Below are 17,505 nucleotides of genomic sequence, written 5' to 3' on the forward strand. Positions count from 1 at the left end.
ATATGCATAGACAATCCGGGGGCTTGCACCCCTAGCTCGGAGATTAGCTGCAGCATAAAAGACTCCACGTGAAATTTGTAGAGGTTCACTCTGAATCCTGTACAGTTGGACTTGCAGTAATTCAGAGAAGCTTTACATATGGAATGAATATAATTTACAGCCCTTGTAAGTACTTTTCCTGTGCATCCACGGCACATGCAGAATGCATGATAAAGTGATATAAAAGGCTGACCAACACTCGTCTGACGTACTCCATGGAACTCACTTGTGGCTTTGGCATTTGTGAATAAGGCAGCCATCTTATATTCATGGGGGTCAAAGGGACTACCATATGACTACTGCTTGCTCATGTGAGTAAGGGTTGCAGATTCAAGGGCAAGGGCAAGGAGTATTAGTTGCTGCCCTTGATATTTGAGAAATGTCAGGTTTTTAAAATGATCCAGATTCAAGATAATATGGAAAACTGTAACAACTTATTTTCTAATGTTACAAGTCCAACATGAAGATGAGTATGACCTCAGCTGAATCAAGTGTCCATATCCATGCTGTTTCTATCACTATGAAAAATATGAATAACTTCCTGGTAACACAACACAGAGTTATCCATTAGCTACAGGTGACATCAATTCTTCCTGTTTATTATTTGTTTAGCACAAACAATGTGTTCAGCATAGTACAATACACAAAAAATAAAGAGTTCCTGCCTCGAGGCAGTTACAGTCTAAAAAGCAGAAACACAGAAGAAAGGATGCAGTGAAATTCTGATTGCTCAATGTATTTGAGAGAGAGAGAGAGAGACACACACACACACAGGTACCTTTACCTCTCTCCACAAAGTGATACTCTGTACAGATTTAGGCACAGGCTGTCTTGCACAAGCCAGTAGAGGAAGCCGTCACTGAGATCCAAGGTTAGAGCAACTACCTACAAGATAGAAAAATCCAAACAGCAAAGTGAACAAAATGAACACATCCTGGAAAAAACCCCTTCAATTCTGAAAGATATGTTGCATCATTGTTGTTTATATTATACAGCACCATGAAAAGAATGGCTCTTTACCAGAAAACAAAAATGACAAGTCTCTATCACAATGATTTTTCGGTCCAAATTAGACATAATATAAAAGGGGATAACAATAAACAATAAGTTAGTGTAAATCAGTATCGTTCTATTCAGGTCAGCAGAGTGACACCAATTCACAGCAGCTGAGGATTTTATATAAAGTGTTTAATTATATTTATACATATCTGCTATGTTGCGCATCCCTGTAGCACCTCAGGACCTCAGATATTACTGTAGCAGTTTATCAGTTTAGATTCATAGATATTTAGGTCAGAAGGGACCTAATTAGTTAATTAGTGAACCGTCCATACCTAAGGTTGCATAAACACCTCTGGCATTTTAATGTCCTCTGTCCAAAACAGTTTGTTGGTTTCCAATCTGAAAAGCAGTATCACTCTTTAGAGTAATATTTCACAGTCTCCGATTGTGTTTTTACAATTTGATTTTACATAGGCTATATCACTTCTGGGCAATCAAAAGAAGGGCATCTTGTACAGCGTCTGATCTCATTATTTATGGAAAATGATATGCTAATTAGTTGAAAAATGTTTAACTAAGGTTCACATTCAAAATAGCTAACTTTCAGTTAGAGCAGAGTGCCATCATTTTTATTTAGTAGTAACCTGAAAAAACATTAGAGGACTCTTCTTGGCCCTTATCCCTACTCTCACCTACATGGCAGAAAAATAAGTTGTTTTTTTAAAAATTAGACCAAAAGTTCCAAACAAATCGTATAATTTCGTATCTGCAATTAACAGCGTGTGCAATACTGTATGCACAAACGATAGAAATAAGAATCTACTGACCTGGTTTGTGAGTGAAAATAAGATTTGCATCCACAAATTAGGTAGATTAATTCTATCATATGAAACCTCAGCTAATTGTGCCTGCATGTTGTTGCAGGTACAAAATTGCAAGTGCAAAATTAAAGTTAGGTTGACACCACTCTGAAATTTTGCCTCAACATTTCCCAACCTCTACTCTCTTGTCAAATAATAGATCTATCTCATTTTTTAAAGTTAAGATTTAACTATGGATGTGAATGGAGCATCCATTCTTTTACTCTTCACTAATCAGATACAAAAGATATTGGCATTAGGGAGAGAAAAACAAATGCCATATCACGTACTTGGATCTCTGTTGGCCCGTATGCAATTCCCATCACATTCCTGTTGATATTGCATGTCAGAAAATCAAGGTTTGAATTATTGCTCTGGTAGGTTTCCTTTGTAAAAACTACTTTTGGTATGAGAGTGTGTATAGTCAGATTAGGATTATATACATTATTCCTTTTACCTGCTCTCGCTGACATGTTCTACATCAAATTTTGTCTTCCTGTCTCTCATGAGCACCTCAGTCCCACATCTATGTTCTTTAGCCATTTTGGGCTCCTCTTTTCCCCTCTCCTTCTCTTTACCACTACTACCTTCTTCCACCAATTCAGGCTTGTCCATCTCCCTCCATTAATACTTACATTAAAGCAAAGAAAAATGTGTACTATTCATATTCAGGGGTCATGCAGTAATTTAACACCTCCCCTTTCATGTGCTACAAAAATAGACAGATTTTTTCCATGGTGTGACAGACATTAATCTCTGAACATGATGTATAGTTGTTATCCTGCAATGTAACCCTATATCATAAGATGCAACATAAATTTAGCCTCTTGAAATAACCTTTGATTTACCATATGTCATGAGGCAGTACTCAACAGGGTTCTGGCACATACTGCATGCAGCATGCTTTGCTGCTCCTTTATAATTTACTGACCTCACAAGCATATTGTAAAGATTAGCTAATCAATGTTTATATGGCATTTTGAACATACTGGGCCAGATCCTCACAGCCAGTGTAAGTCAGAAGTCAACGGAGCTATGCCAAAATACACCACCTGAGGGTCTGGGTTACAAAGTGTTACCTAAGTGCTAAGTTTTGGATAAAATAGTTAGCCATCTCAGCCCTGCACAGTGAAATACCAAATCAGAGATGTACTCCAAGATTCAGGTTTAAAGCCCAAAAGGTGAATAGTTATGGATTGTTGAAGATCTTGCAATGACCTATTTAATAGTCTATTAATTTTGTTTTTAAAAAAGCTTAGTAAATTTCAGCAAAGAATTAGTTATTCATAGAACTAAATTTACCATCTGCAGTTACAATAGCTAGAGGACAATAATAATTCTTATTGGCTGTTATATTGTTTGCATTGCGGTAACACCCAAAGGCCCCAATCACAGAAATGGCGACCGGAGTGACACGACAACAACTAAGCAGGCAGCTGCAGAGTTGTGGCAAGGGCCTTGAAGTTGAGGATGAGAAGCTTGAAGTGGATGTGGGAAGCTATTGCAACAATTCAAAGAAATGGATGATAAGGGCAGAACAAATGGAAAAGATTATTTTTAATGTAGAAATTATCAATCCTTATGTGTTAGAGCAGAAGCTGATCACCAGGGAAAAATCTGATACAGTTAGGCATGGGAAATTGACATCTTCCATTGAAGAAGTCAGCACTGGCCAGCATCCAAGGTGGGGTGTAAGGCAGGTGACTGGATAGACCAGTGATCCCTTGCACCATGGAAATATTTTTCTGTGTGGCAAAAACTTCTTAATTCTTCAGTATTTAGGATTATAATATGGTTGTTTTACTATTAGAATTTGCCATTTGATGTACTAGCTGAGACCTCTTACACAGAGTGGATGTAACAAAAAAGACCTATAAGATTAACTGACCTTTTGAATTGCTAGTCACTTTTAAAAGGACAAACCCATTCTGCTCAGTATTTACGTTTTACATTCTAGAAACCCTGATGGTTAGTGGTTACTCTCTATGGAGAAGAAAAATACTTTTAAAACTTTAAGGATTCCAGGAACTGTGGTGAAGGTAGCAGGAAGAAGTCAGTGGATTTGGAAACATCTGGAGTTCAAAAAGGATCTTTGATAATGAGCAGTATCTGTGTAAGACGGGAGCACATCTTGTATAATCCTAAGGAAAAACCTGTATCAGGAAGGGATGCATTTTAAAGAAAACATTTAAGATGTATGCTACAGCAGGTTGCCTTTTTTTGGTATTCTTGAACTCTTCAACGATAATTTGGCTATGACTAATCCAAGCTCTGAGAACAGGGACTTTTTCCCAAGACAGTGATTCAGTACATGTCATGAAAGAAGACAGCTTTCAGCTGATGAATATTCATGGTGCTGGACCTAAATGAGACTGCTAGTTCGCAAAGCCTTTTCATAGGGAAAAACAATGCATTTAAAGATTTGCCCCATATCCTGGGCTGCTCCTGAAAAGTGCCCAATGCAGCTGAGAACGGGGTTGGAAAGGTAGCTTTGAGCCAAATTTGCACTCCCCTAATCTTGGGAGTAACGAGCATGGGCCAGTCCTCTGGCTGCACTGACTGCCAGTGTCCCCCAGGATCCATTCCCACAGACAGGGTTTTCCCAGGGTATAGGGTCACAATGCCTTTCCCCCAGCTACCTCAGTGCTGAGAGAGCAGATGACACAGAAATGGCTACTGTGGCTCCATATCAACTGACAATCCCTTCAAGAAAAAGGAATCCTCAAATGGCTGGATACATCAGCTGGGGAAATGGCAGAAAGCTGCCTTGATGCAATGGAGAATCGGGATCTTCATCTACTTTTTAGGTAACAACTTGCTATGATAAGACTAATTTGTTTGCAAGAGTCAAAACCGACCACTAGAGTAATTCTATTTTGGAACAGATGGGAAACTTTGGAGACCACGTTGTCCATCTTCTTGCTTACAGACAGGTAAAATTCATGGGAGTGATAGCCTAGTTACTGGTTGTGACACAAAAGCCAAACAGTGGGTACAATATGGGTAGAGATGGCAAAATGACTAGCAGGAAACAAGTAATACAATATTTTGCTCTAAATGTCATTTTAAACACTCAGGGGCAGGATTTCAATGGAGCCAAGGTGATTTACACCAGCTGAGGATCTTCAGGATCTACAGTGGTCATTATTAAAATGTCAATAGTTGCCAACAGTTGCTGCTGTACAAGGCTATTTTGTACAAGGTTATTTTCATTTTTGTTGCCCTTCATTGGAGAGAGTCCAGCGAAGAGCAACAAAAATGATTAGGGGACTGGAACACATGACTTATGAGGAGAGGCTGAGGGAACTGGGATTGTTTAGTCTGCAGAAGAGAAGAATGAGGGGGGATTTGATAGCTGCTTTTAACTACCTGAAAGGTGGATCCAAAGAGGATGGATCTAGACTATTCTCAGTGGTAGAAGATGACAGGACAAGGAGTAATGATCTCAAGTGGCAGTGGGGGAGGTTTAGGTTGGATATTAGGAAAAACTTTTTCACTAGGAGGATGGTAAAACACTGGAATGCGTTACCTAGGGAGGTGGTGGAATCCCCTTCCTTAGAAAGTTTTAAGGTCAGGCTTGACAAAGCCCTGGCTGGGATGATTTAGTTGGGATTCGTCCTGCTGTGGGCAGCGGGTTCGACTAGATGGCCTCCAAAGGTCCCTTCCAACCCTGATATTCTATGATTCTATGAGATACCACAGCTCTGTCCAAATGCAAAATAGCACACATTCTATGTGATAGCAGTAGGTAAATGATCACTTTCTAATGGCAGCCACTGAAATTTAAAACTCGGTTAACACAAATATTGTTAAATACAGTTATTCAAACTTGTACCTCCATGATGATTACTCAATCAAGTAATAATTGTATGAATTAACCATTACGGTGCAAGTACAAGTTACACCAACTAACAAATGAAAGCCATATTGTTATATTTGATATGACAAGCACTAATAGTGACTGTATCCTATGCAGCTAGACACTAAAACACTCCTTTTAAAAGATCAGTCACCTGTTTACCAGAAAACCGTGGCTGCTCTTGTAATATAAAGTAGTGCTCTCCATTCAGTCTGGTGCTTTCCACTGTGTAAGTTGTAGCCCAGTACAGATAGCCATTGATTGCATCGACCACAAGATCCTTCACCAGGAATACCACATGCACCACAACATCTGTGTGTCCTACCAGCAGTGATTTTCTGTAGATCTGGGGAGGGGAGGGTGGAGAAAATAGCGTAACACCTCACACATTATTTATCAGCCTAAGGCATCTGAATACATGTATATGACTATTTCACAGCTATTGATTTCAAGTGTTTAAAGTGTCATAAAGAATTATGCAAAATTAGTATTTAGGATCTGCTGTTAAGGGACAATATCAAAAACTAAAACTTCTAATCCCTCTTATCGTTCCTTGTTTCACCAGCCTTCTGAGCGGATAAGAGTTCACATCCAGTTTGCACTCACTAAGCACAGCTGTAAATTAGGACGCAAGGTAGTGGAGAATCTAACCCTACGGTTCTCATTTTCAGAAGGGCCTCTAACTTTGCACTCCAGTAATTACAGGTACAATTTTATAGCACTGCATAAATTAGCACTCCATTTTTAATGCAGACCTATTTTATACAACTGAAATGGCTAAGCAACTGATTTGTGGGTGCATAGAGTGCATTTACAGTTTGGGGGCACAAAATATCAAAGTACTACATCAGAGATGACTTCTGAAAATCCACCCCTATATTTAACAAAACACCTAAAATTTGCTACACAAGGATCTAATGCAAGGATAAATATAAATGTACATCTCTTCATGAACTGAGATTCAGTTGGCAATCTTTAGCTGAGCACTAAGACTATGAAACTATTGTCAGTAGATTTTATTTGTATATTTTGCACCTGCAGTTCAGTAACCCGGCTTTAATTAATAATTATATTTTACCTCAAGCCCTTTCATAACTGGAAAGGGAAATATCTCAATGGAAAGAAAGGTGTAATTGCTACAAGTTGATCTACTATAAAAGTAAAGGGTCAACAGCAACTCAAGTTATAGGAGATAGTAAACACCTTCCCAAATATTACTGAATGATCTTTGTTATTTATTACTTTAGTTTATCCTTAGTGTAACACTCTTACATACCGTATTTGCTTTGCCAGCCCAGTACAAATACTGACCCAACCAATCAAAGGCCAATATCCTTGCTTTTCTGATGTCAGATATATGAAACTTCACAATGGCACCAGCTCGTCTGGTCAATGACCACATATGAACTTCCCCCGTTGAGTTGCTCCAGTAGAGAGTATCATTATACCAGTCCATGTCTTGAAGCAAGAAAAAGGACACTAGCAGCTATTTCTCAAATACGTCAATAAAACTACAATTTTTCAAGAACAATTAAAAATATCCAACCAACCAAGACCTTGTCTACATTAGCGGCTGCATGCAAGATGCCTGTTGCTATATGCCACTGTAAAAGGCAGGCTGCATCCACAGTGTGGTGTGTAGCTAGATGTGGCAGTGAAAGGCTCTGGCAGGGGGACGCAGTGGGGAAAAGTCTGGTGGCAGAGAGTTACCAGAGCCTTTCCCCACTGTCTCCCCCCGCCAGAGCCTTTCTCTGCTGCCGGAGCCTTCCACTGTGGTGTGGAAAGGCTTTGGCAGCAGGTAGGCAGCAGGACATTACACTGCTGAAAATAGCCGTGTAGATGGGGAAGGCACTGCTTGGGCATGTAGAGAGCTGTGTAAGGTATATACCCTGGGGTACAGGTGTGTCTTTACTCACTCAAGCTGTGCCTCACTGCCTACACTGCTATTTATACCCATGCTAGGGATCGTGCAGTGTCCATCCTCTGTCTACACTTATGGCATTGTGTATACCTTAAGATTGAAACAGGTCAAACCTGCTACAAATGCAGGAACAATGTACAAAGATTGATACAGCTCAGCTCTAAAACTCAATTGATTGCGAGATCGTCATCATGATCTATCTTACGTACAGCAATCACCTTACTACACGGACCTCATTTTCATGAGTGCAGCCCCACTGATTACAATACCACTGCATTACTTTGTAACACTGGGGTTACCCAGCTGTAGAGCTTAATTCATCCCTACTGTAACTCACACTCATGGCGTTTCACCAGGGATGAATTTGGCCCAGGGAGTGCAAGGAGCTTCTGCCTCAAGACTCAGTTCAGTTCAAACTGTTTCACTGCACATTCAAGTCTAGTCAGATGTGATGTGCTGACACAGGGAAGAAAGGAGAGCAGCAGAATACAGACCCTGGACTTCAGAAAAGCAGACTTTGACTCCCTCAGGGAACTGATGGGCAGGATCCCCTGGGAGAATAACATGAGGGGGAAAGGAGTCCAGGAAAGTTGGCTGTATTTTAAAGAATCCTTATTGAGGTTACAGGGACAAACCATCCTGATGTGTAGAAAGAATAGTAAATATGGTAGGCGACCAGCTTGGCTTATCAGTGAAATCCTTGCTTATCTTGCTGATCTTAAACACAAAAAAAGAAGCTTACGAGAAGTGGAAGATTGGACAAATGACCAGGGAAGAGTATAAAAATATTGCTCGGGGATGCAGGAGTGAAATCAGGAAGGCCAAATCACACCTGGAGTTGCAGCTAGCAAGAGATGTTAAGAGTAACAAGAAGGGTTTCTTCAGGTATGCTGGCAACAACAAGAAAGTCAAGGAAAGTGTGGGCCCCTTACTGAATGAGGGAGGCAACCTAGTGACAGAGGATGTGGAAAAAGCTAATGTACTCAATGCTTTTTTTTGCCTCTGTCTTCACAAACAAGGTCAGCTCCCAGACTACTGCACTGGGCAGCACAGCATGGGGAGGAGGTGACCAGCCCTCTGTGGAGAAAGAAGTGGTTCGGGACTATTTAGAAAAGCTGGATGAGCACAAGTCCATGGGGCCGGATGCGCTGCATCCGAGAGTGCTAAAGGAGTTGGCGGATGTGATTGCAGAGCCATTGGCCATTATCTTTGAAAACTCATGGCGATCGGGGGAAGTCCCGGACAACTGGAAAAAGGCTAATGTAGTGCCCATCTTTTAAAAAGAGAAGGAGGAGGATCCTGGGAACTACAGGCCAGTCAGCCTCACCTCAGTCCCTGGAAAAATCATGGAGCAGGTCCTCAAGGAATCAATTCTAAAGCACTTAGAGGAGAGGAAAGTGATAAGGAACAGTCAGCATGGATTCACCAAGGGCAAGTCATGCCTGACTAATCTAATTGCCTTCTATGATGAGATAACTGGCTCTGTGGATGAGGGGAAAGCGGTGGACATGTTGTTCCTTGTTGTTTAGCAAAGCTTTTGACACGGTCTCCCACAGTATTCTTGCCAGCAAGTTAAAGAAGTATGGGCTGGATGAATGGACTATAAGGTGGATAGAAAGTTGGCTAGATTGTCGGGCTCAATGGGTAGTGATCAATGGCTCCATGTCTAGTTGGCAGCCGGTATCAAGTGGATTGCCCCAAGGGTCGGTCCTCGGTCCGGTTTTTTTCAATATCTTCATAAATGATCTGGAGGATGGTGTGGATTGCACTCTCAGCAAATTTGCAGATGACACTAAACTGGGAGGAGAGGTAGATATGCTGGAGGATAGGGATAGGATACAGAGGGCCCTAGACAAATTAGAGGATTGGGCCAAAAGAAATCTGATGAGGTTCAACAAGGACAAGTGCAGAGTCTTGCACTTAGGACAGAAGAATCCCATGCACCGCTACAGACTAGGGACCGAATGGCTCGGCAGCAGTTCGGCAGAAAAGGACCTAGGGGTTACAGTAGACGAGAAGCTGGATATGAGTCAACAGTGTGCCCTTGTTGCCAAGAAGGCCAATGGCATTTTGGAATGTATATGTAGGGGCATTGACAGCAGATCGAGGGACGTGATCTTTCCCCTCTATTTGACATTGGTGAGGCCTCATTTGGAGTACTGTGTCTAGTTTTGGGCCCCACACTACAAGAAGGATGTGGAAAAATTGGAAAGAGTCCAGCGGAGGGCAACAAAAATGATTAGGGGACTGGAACACACGACTTATGAGGAGAGGCTGAGGGAACTGGGATTGTTTAGTCTGCGGAAGAGAAGAATGAGGGGGTATTTGATAGCTGCTTTCAACTACCTGAAAGGGGATTCCAAAGGGGATGGATCTAGACTGTTCTCAGTGGTAGCTGATGACAGAACAAGGAGTAATGGTCTCAAGTGGCAGTGGGAGAGGTTTAGGTTGGATATTAGGAAAAACTTTTTCACTAGGAGGGTGGTGAAACACTGGAATGCGTTAGCTAGGGAGGTGGTGGAATCTCCTTCCTTAGATATTTTTAAGGTCAGGCTTGACAAAACCCTGGCTGGGATGATTTAGTTGGGGATTGGTCCTGCTTTGAGTAGGGGGTAGGACTAGATGACCCTCCTGAGGTCCCTTCCCTCCCTGATATTCTATGATTCTATGATTCTCGTCTTTCACTGCCTTTCATACACTGTCAGGAGCTCTGATCAATGCAGACAGGTCCGCTACAGGAACACTCAGCCTGGACAGTATTTACCTGAGACATTTCTTATATTAGGAGAGAAAAATTCTCCTGGCCCCAAACTATCCAACGGCTGCTTCCAAAGTCCGTCGTCCCCCACAGCCAAGATATAAGGTTCTTCTTCAACTGAGAAACAATGAAAAAGTTGTAACTATGCATTATTCCTGTTCCAGCAACCAGTATCAGAGGCGCATTGTGCTAAGGGCTGTACAAAAACTTAGTAAGAACCAGCCTCTGCCCCTAGGAACTGTAAATCTCAATATGCAAGAGAGACAAAGGCTGACAAAAAAGAAGTATGTGACACCCATATTTAGATGGGGAATGGAGGCACAGAGAGATTAAGTGCCTTGCCCAATGCCCAAAATCTGTGGTGAAGCCAGGAACTGATCCCAGACCTCCTGAGCCTCACTCTTAACTACGAACCCCTCCTTTCCTTTCCACATATGTTATTCTACATAAACTACGTTTAAATAAATATTTCAACAGTGTACATGTTACAGCCATTGTACACATGCTTGTCGAGGGCCTTTTGCATTTCCCCAGCAAGCCACTCTCTCCCATTCATTACATGGTGATGGGGATACTCAACTGTTTCTGACGGTGCGCCCATGCTCAGCCACCTGCCACTGGTGGTCTTCAGATGCCACCTTTGCACTGGTCCCCAAGCACTTTAAAGGAGGTCCCAGCTGCTCGTGTCACTTCAAAGGAAGTACTATGTGGAAAGTAGGCACAGCAGAGGATTGAACCCCTGGTGGAGAGTATGCACAGGACAAGTTTCTCCTTACTGCTCAATAAAGTAGTTCTTACCTTCTTTTAAAGTGGTGCCCCTAAAAGACTCTGTCCAGGGTCCTTCTCCAGCAGGAGATAGAGCTCTCACTGACACCTCGTATGTTGTGGAGTAGGTCAGCCCTTTCACTGTAAACCTAGTGTCACTGATACTGGAGACAACCCGATCCTCATCAGCACCATGTTGGGCTGATACCTTCACAATGTAAGTCCAGTTCTGCCAGGCGGAAGGACCTGAATGGCGCAGACAATCACATTATTGGACAAGAAACTACTTCAACAGAAGCCAGGAAAACTGCAGTTTTAGAGACCCATTTCAAAGCTCCCAATATCAGAGATATCAGCCAGGGAGAAAATTAAAAACGAGTACAACTTTCGTCCCTGGTGCCATGGGGACAGCATGCCCTTCCCAACAACCTAACCGGGAGTGACCGGCAATCTCCACAGCACTAGCTGTGCTTTACGCACCACGGTACAAACACACTTGCGTGTGTGGTAGAGCTGAGAGCAGACTTTGCCAGCCAGCAGCCACCATGTGTGACTCTCCGTAGATGTGTGACAGGACTGTGATAGCAGCAGTCAACACTGCAGTCATTACACACCGTGATTTAAGATGCAGCCTTTTTTAAACCTTGCAAGACAGAAAGACTGTGAGTGACTCACTCAAGTAAGCCTCCATTAATTTGGCCAGGTGTGTTCTTTATTTTATCAGCAAATCTTTGCTTAAAATTTTGGCAGCTTTATGATAAACTATTGGGCCTGGTTTTTCTCTCGCACCTGTTTCATATTGATGTAACTCCACAGATTTCAGTAGAGTCACTTCTGATTTACACCAGTGTTAGGGAAAGGAAAATCAGGAAGATCTTTCCATTAAGTACACTTGAACGTGGACTGGACCTGTAGGATGGAGTAATTGAACTTACTGGTTCCAATAGTAGGTTCAGGTGGTCTCCAGCAGACCACAGCTTGGTCTGATCCAAACAGCACTGTGACAAGCTGGGGATGAGTTGGCAAAGGATAAGGCTGCGTTGCCGCACCATAAGAAAGCAAGTTGTTGTATCCAAAATAATCGGCCTGGGTAAAATCGCAATCCACCACAAATTCATTAAAGGCTTTGATCCCAGTTGGAGACAACTCCTCACGGAAAACTGCCCTGCCGTCTGTGACAACGAAAGTATTATTCTCATAAACAAAGCTCTCTATGTCTCTAAATGAAACTTGAGGTCGCAGGATATTAAATTCTGAGCCATCCAGAAAACCAGACACAAAGGATTGATTGATTTTGTTGAAGTAAATTAGTCTTTTGGACTGGAAGTTTATCACAAAGTCTTTCAGAGTGTCGCTTCTCACAATTGGCAAAGCTTCAGGGACCTGACCAGGATAGACTGGGAGGTTTGCCCTGTAAATTCCATCCTCGAGCAGATAAAAGATATACCTAGCAATGGAACAAAACAGCCCACAGTAGTTACACCATAGAACACAGTGTAGATGAGTCACTGATATTTTAGTGGTCTATTGGCTCAGAGACACACCTGTCCTTCTAAAAAAATATAGGGGAAGTATTTTGGTTCATATTTATTTATATCCTAAGAGAATTAAATACAAGAAGCCCAATTCTCAGCCAATATAAAATAAAACTACATTGATTTACACTGGCTGAGGGTCTGGCCCCTGATTTATATAAGAAAAACTTAGCAAAACTTGACAACAGTCAAGCTGGTATGCTGAGCCTATCATGCTGATCAATATTGCCTTCTTGTTTCCTTGTGCTCCCACCCCCCTCTGTTGGTAACCATCTGTTGTCTCTTGTCTTATTCTTAAATTATAAGCCCATTGGGGCAGGACTGTCTTTTGTTGTGGTTGTATAGTGCCTAGCACAATGGGGTCCTGATCCACAACTAGAGCTCCTAGGTGATAACAGTTATACAAATAATAATGAGAAGAATAATGAAAAGAGCACTCATATAATAGCTCCAATGTTAGACACAGATATTTAAAATTCAAACAATTATTTTGATGAAAGAATTCAATGTCTTTTAAAAAAAAAACAATGCCTTCAAAGCCTTCACACATTGGAAAGACTTCATACCCTGAAACAAATCGAACATGGTGAGGAGTGAGCAAGCTGAAGAACAACAGAGGAGCAAACTTGGCAGTCTGTACGACTGGGGCAGGGGACGGTGTGGGGACGGTTTCTGAAGAAGTTAGTAACTGGATAGCTAACCAAGTGAAGATGATTGCTGAAAAGATCAACAGCACATCTGACACCAAGTCATCAAAGGAGAAAAAACTTACCCATTATATGGATCAGCTACAATTTTCTTAGGGGAGGTAATGGAAGGAAAAGTGATATCTTCAGCTACAGTGCAGTTCTCTAAATTACAGACACATACCTAGGGAATCAGAATAAAGAGAAAGGCTCTTGGGTATCAGTAGGATGTTTACTGATGAGCAGCAACATGACCTGAGCATCCTACAGGGAACCACAGAGACAGACACTAACCTAAGGCACTTCCAAGCACCTGCATTTCCAGTCGTTCAATTACAAGGCTTGCTCATTGTGCCAAGCCTGAATGCATCCATTAATGCTTACCATGAAGGAACTGTCCATTCGCTTTGCACTTACCTTGCTGTCTCCAAGCTGGAGAAGGTCCAGATTTTGGGGTCCAGCCAAGCTATGCTTTTAGCAGAACCTGACAGGGGCGGGGAAGAGGTGGTTTACAACTACCTTTGTGCTGATCCTGTGAGCAGCCTGGGACATGAGTTTGTCCTCATAACTTTTTTAACTTACCTTAGCTGCAATGGACTCCTACAGCCATTGTTTTAACCTAGGGCTACCAGAGTGCAGACATCTCTGGCCACATCTCATCCTGTACCTATAAGCACCCTGGGCAATAAGTGGAGAGTGGAGTGGCATGGCACTGGCACAAGGAATCCCTGTTTATGGCAGCTTTCTCACCCTTTGTCTCATATGCATGAGAGGAGCAAAGGAGCCAACCAAGACCTCACCACTAAAGTCATTAAAGTTTCAAGACTGAAGAATTAAATGCAGGGCTGCCATCTATTTTTTCTCTCAGGACAAAACAGCTGTGATCCTGCATCACTTTCATCATCACAAAAAAATACTGAGCACTTCAATCTCTCGTATCACTTTCATTCTATTTGTTAACTAACTACTTCTCGCAACAGCCCTGCAAGGTACAGTAAGAAAGCACTGTACGCATGAGGAACTGAGATCTAAAGGTTAAACGACTTGCCACCGAAGGCATGAGCCACGAGTGGAGTCAGTCTCGGAAATGACATGACTTCTTTCATGAGGATAAGAATTAGCTAAGAAGCTGGAATTCTAAGACGTCAGTTTACTTTTAACGTGACCGGAGATGCCTATAGACCCCAGTAGAGGCAGATGTTACTATTTTGTTCTATTCCTTTGACCAAAAAAAAAAATCACATTAAAAATAAAAACATTATAATAATCAACCGTATGCCATACACCCCTACCATAACCCCTGAGCTCTTTATTGCTATCTATAAAATAGGGCACACATGCGTAGCTCATGAGTATTAAGAAAATAATTAAGCTCCGGAGCCCAACCTTTCCATTCATGACAAAGTACATCCGCTGGTAAAGCCAGTCGACTGAGATTGATGCAATTTTCCCTGGGCCTGCATAAAAGAGCTTTAAATCGGACACCTCAGACATGCTGGCAGCTCCTTTGACCCAGATCGAATTTCCCTCTGAGAAATAGACAACCTGCTGGTAAATATTCACAGAAATCCCTAGAAATAGCAAAACAACACACATACACACGGTTAATATGAGAAACACATTTAGATTTTTCATTACTTTTTAAAAATAAGGTCATAGAATGCGATGAGCAGCTCTCAGTCTGAACCCTTACATGACCTGAAAAAATATTAACATTTCTCTCCCTCATTTCTAGTATTTATTCCCATACTATACAATATTTCCCACAATCCTTGAAAGGGGCATGATTGTACACAACGGCCCTTAGAATCGATACTACAGTGGGCACTGCAGAAAACCAATGAACAGATTAGCTAGAAAGACAAAATTAGTGGGTAGACAGACCAATCGACAGCAATTCACCCTACCTGGGGCCCAAAGACGCAATTTGCATCCCACCACACAAAGCACAATTCACTCTGCTCCAAGGTGGGGGCTCATCCCCTGAGAGAGAACTACCGGTCTCTGCACCACCACCATGTGATGGGCGATTACTGCAGCCTGAGGCAGTTTTCATTTCTGCTGGGTACAGCATCCCAAGGAGCCCTGTTGGCACCGGTGTTAGGATAGGAGCCCAGATACCTGTCTTATGTCGCATGCCCAGACAAAGCATCAGTGGACACACGGGTGTTACAGCAACGTGCAGCTATAAACAATATGGCTCCGCTCTAAACAGTTATGCTACCATGCACAGACTAACCCATGATTGCTTAGCTCCTGGTTAACCAGCAGTGACGACAACGTAGCCATATACTGCTGAGGCAGAAGGGGCTGAATCAGCACATTCTCCAGCTCTGGCCACATCCTTTCCCCAGCAGTGCTGACCATTTCTAGGTGGTGCAGGCCCCCTCATGCATTCTACCAGGTCAAAGGAGGCTGTGGCCATTCAACAGATTCCTAGTGCCCCTTGAACTCCTTCAATACATACAGTTGGTATCTAAAATCATTTCAAATGTCTGGGTAAAACCGGTAAGAGTTTGAGATCACCCACATTGCTACAAAGAGGAGACTGCAGCTGCATGGAGGAGTGGTGGTCTTGTAGTTATAAGGCATGAGACTGGGATTCAAGAGATCTTACTTCAGTTCAAGGTTCCACCAAAGATCTCTTGGGTGACCTTGGGAAAACCACTTAATCTCCCAAAGATAACATTTTCAAAAGCACTCAAGTGAGTTTGGATTTTGTTCTACTGACTTGCAATGAGACTTATGCTCCTAAGTGCCCAAGTCACTTTTGATAGGCTGTTTCGTTAACTCTGCACTTTGACTCAGACAAGCTTCCTACCTCACACTGGTGTTTGGGAGGCACTTGCATAATGCAGTAGTGGGAGCTGTATCAATACCTATGGTGGAGAGAGAAAGAGAGAGAACTGACCTGTAATATTGTGGTGTATGATGTCATTCTGAAGGCATTGTGCGACTTCCAAGAAAGATTCCGTGGATCTCTTTCTTAGAGATTGGTTTCTGGCTAGAAAGAGCCATTTCACTTTTTCCTTAACTGACAATTAAAAAGACAATTTTAAAATCAAGCTAGAAGACAGAAATGAAAATCAGAGGGCAATTTTCCTAACTTGTACATCATTAATCCACAATTCACCATTTGCATTCCCACACACATCCACAGACACAAGGCAGTCCACCACCACATCCAGCAAAAACATAATTCCTGAGTGCTGCAATAATATGCAAAATTACTAAGGCTAGACAACTTTTGCGAAATATATACTTTCCTGCTACGCAGCTTATCATCACTGTTTAAGTGATTCACAGGGGACAAAAGGCGTTTGGCCACATAAATCGTATGTGGGGCCCAATCCAGAAGGTGCCCTATGAGCACACCTACTGGATTGGTCCCTTCAGGAGAGTTCACACAAAACAGCCGGGACGGGGAGAACCCGCCTCATAACTTTTAGCCCAGTGGTTAGGCTACAAACTTGGAATGTGGAAGACCCCTGTTCAAGTCCCCCCTCTGCCTGAGGAGGAACAGGGCTTTGAACAGGGATCTGCAACCATCCCTAACCACTGGGCTATGAGATATTTTGATGTGGGCTCCACCAGTCTCTCCTGTTGAAGCTGTTAACTGTGGATAAATAATTAAAGAGTCATTGGAGCAGGAGGGACTGGACCCTGCAGTGGAAGTTTATGTTCAACTGGTTATCTACCATGACCCCCAAGTCCTTTTCAGAGTAACAGATTTCCAGGATACAGTCCCCTAGCTTATAGAAACAACCTACATTCTTTATTACTAGATGTACAACTTTGGATTTATCTGTGATATAACACATGTTGTTCAAATGAGCTCACCTTACCTAGCAACCCAGGAGAGTGAGACAGGAACTTGGGAGAGAAAGGGAAATGAGGTTCTTGCTGGGGAAAATATTGTGATGAAAACTATGATCTTCAGCTAGATCAGAAGCAGTGGGTGAAATAAGGAACAAAGATCTTGGGTTTGATTTGCCACTGTGTTAACCTAGTTTTACACTGGTATAATTTAATTCATTTCAAAACTAGGGTAACACAGGGGAAATCAGGCCCCATGCCTTC

At 42.3% G+C, this 17,505-nt stretch overlaps 1 protein-coding gene across 1 annotated transcript in view; it reads right to left on the bottom strand.

The window, feature by feature from the left end:
• ROS1 (ROS proto-oncogene 1, receptor tyrosine kinase) overlaps positions 1-17,505 on the bottom strand; it is a 93,747-nt gene that overhangs the window by 61,319 nt on the left and 14,923 nt on the right. Inside the window, exons 7-15 of the mRNA XM_078851966.1 lie at positions 16,337-16,459; positions 14,812-14,996; positions 13,512-13,609; positions 12,140-12,651; positions 11,238-11,450; positions 10,446-10,556; positions 7,037-7,218; positions 5,915-6,106; positions 824-924 (exon numbers count right to left, since the gene is read on the bottom strand). Coding sequence (XP_078708092.1) covers positions 824-924; positions 5,915-6,106; positions 7,037-7,218; positions 10,446-10,556; positions 11,238-11,450; positions 12,140-12,651; positions 13,512-13,609; positions 14,812-14,996; positions 16,337-16,459 — 1,717 coding nt within the window. The remainder of the gene's footprint in view (positions 1-823; positions 925-5,914; positions 6,107-7,036; positions 7,219-10,445; positions 10,557-11,237; positions 11,451-12,139; positions 12,652-13,511; positions 13,610-14,811; positions 14,997-16,336; positions 16,460-17,505) is intronic.

This window comes from Lepidochelys kempii, chromosome 3, assembly GCF_965140285.1.
Source record: "Lepidochelys kempii isolate rLepKem1 chromosome 3, rLepKem1.hap1, whole genome shotgun sequence".
Lineage (NCBI taxonomy): Eukaryota > Metazoa > Chordata > Testudines > Cheloniidae > Lepidochelys > Lepidochelys kempii.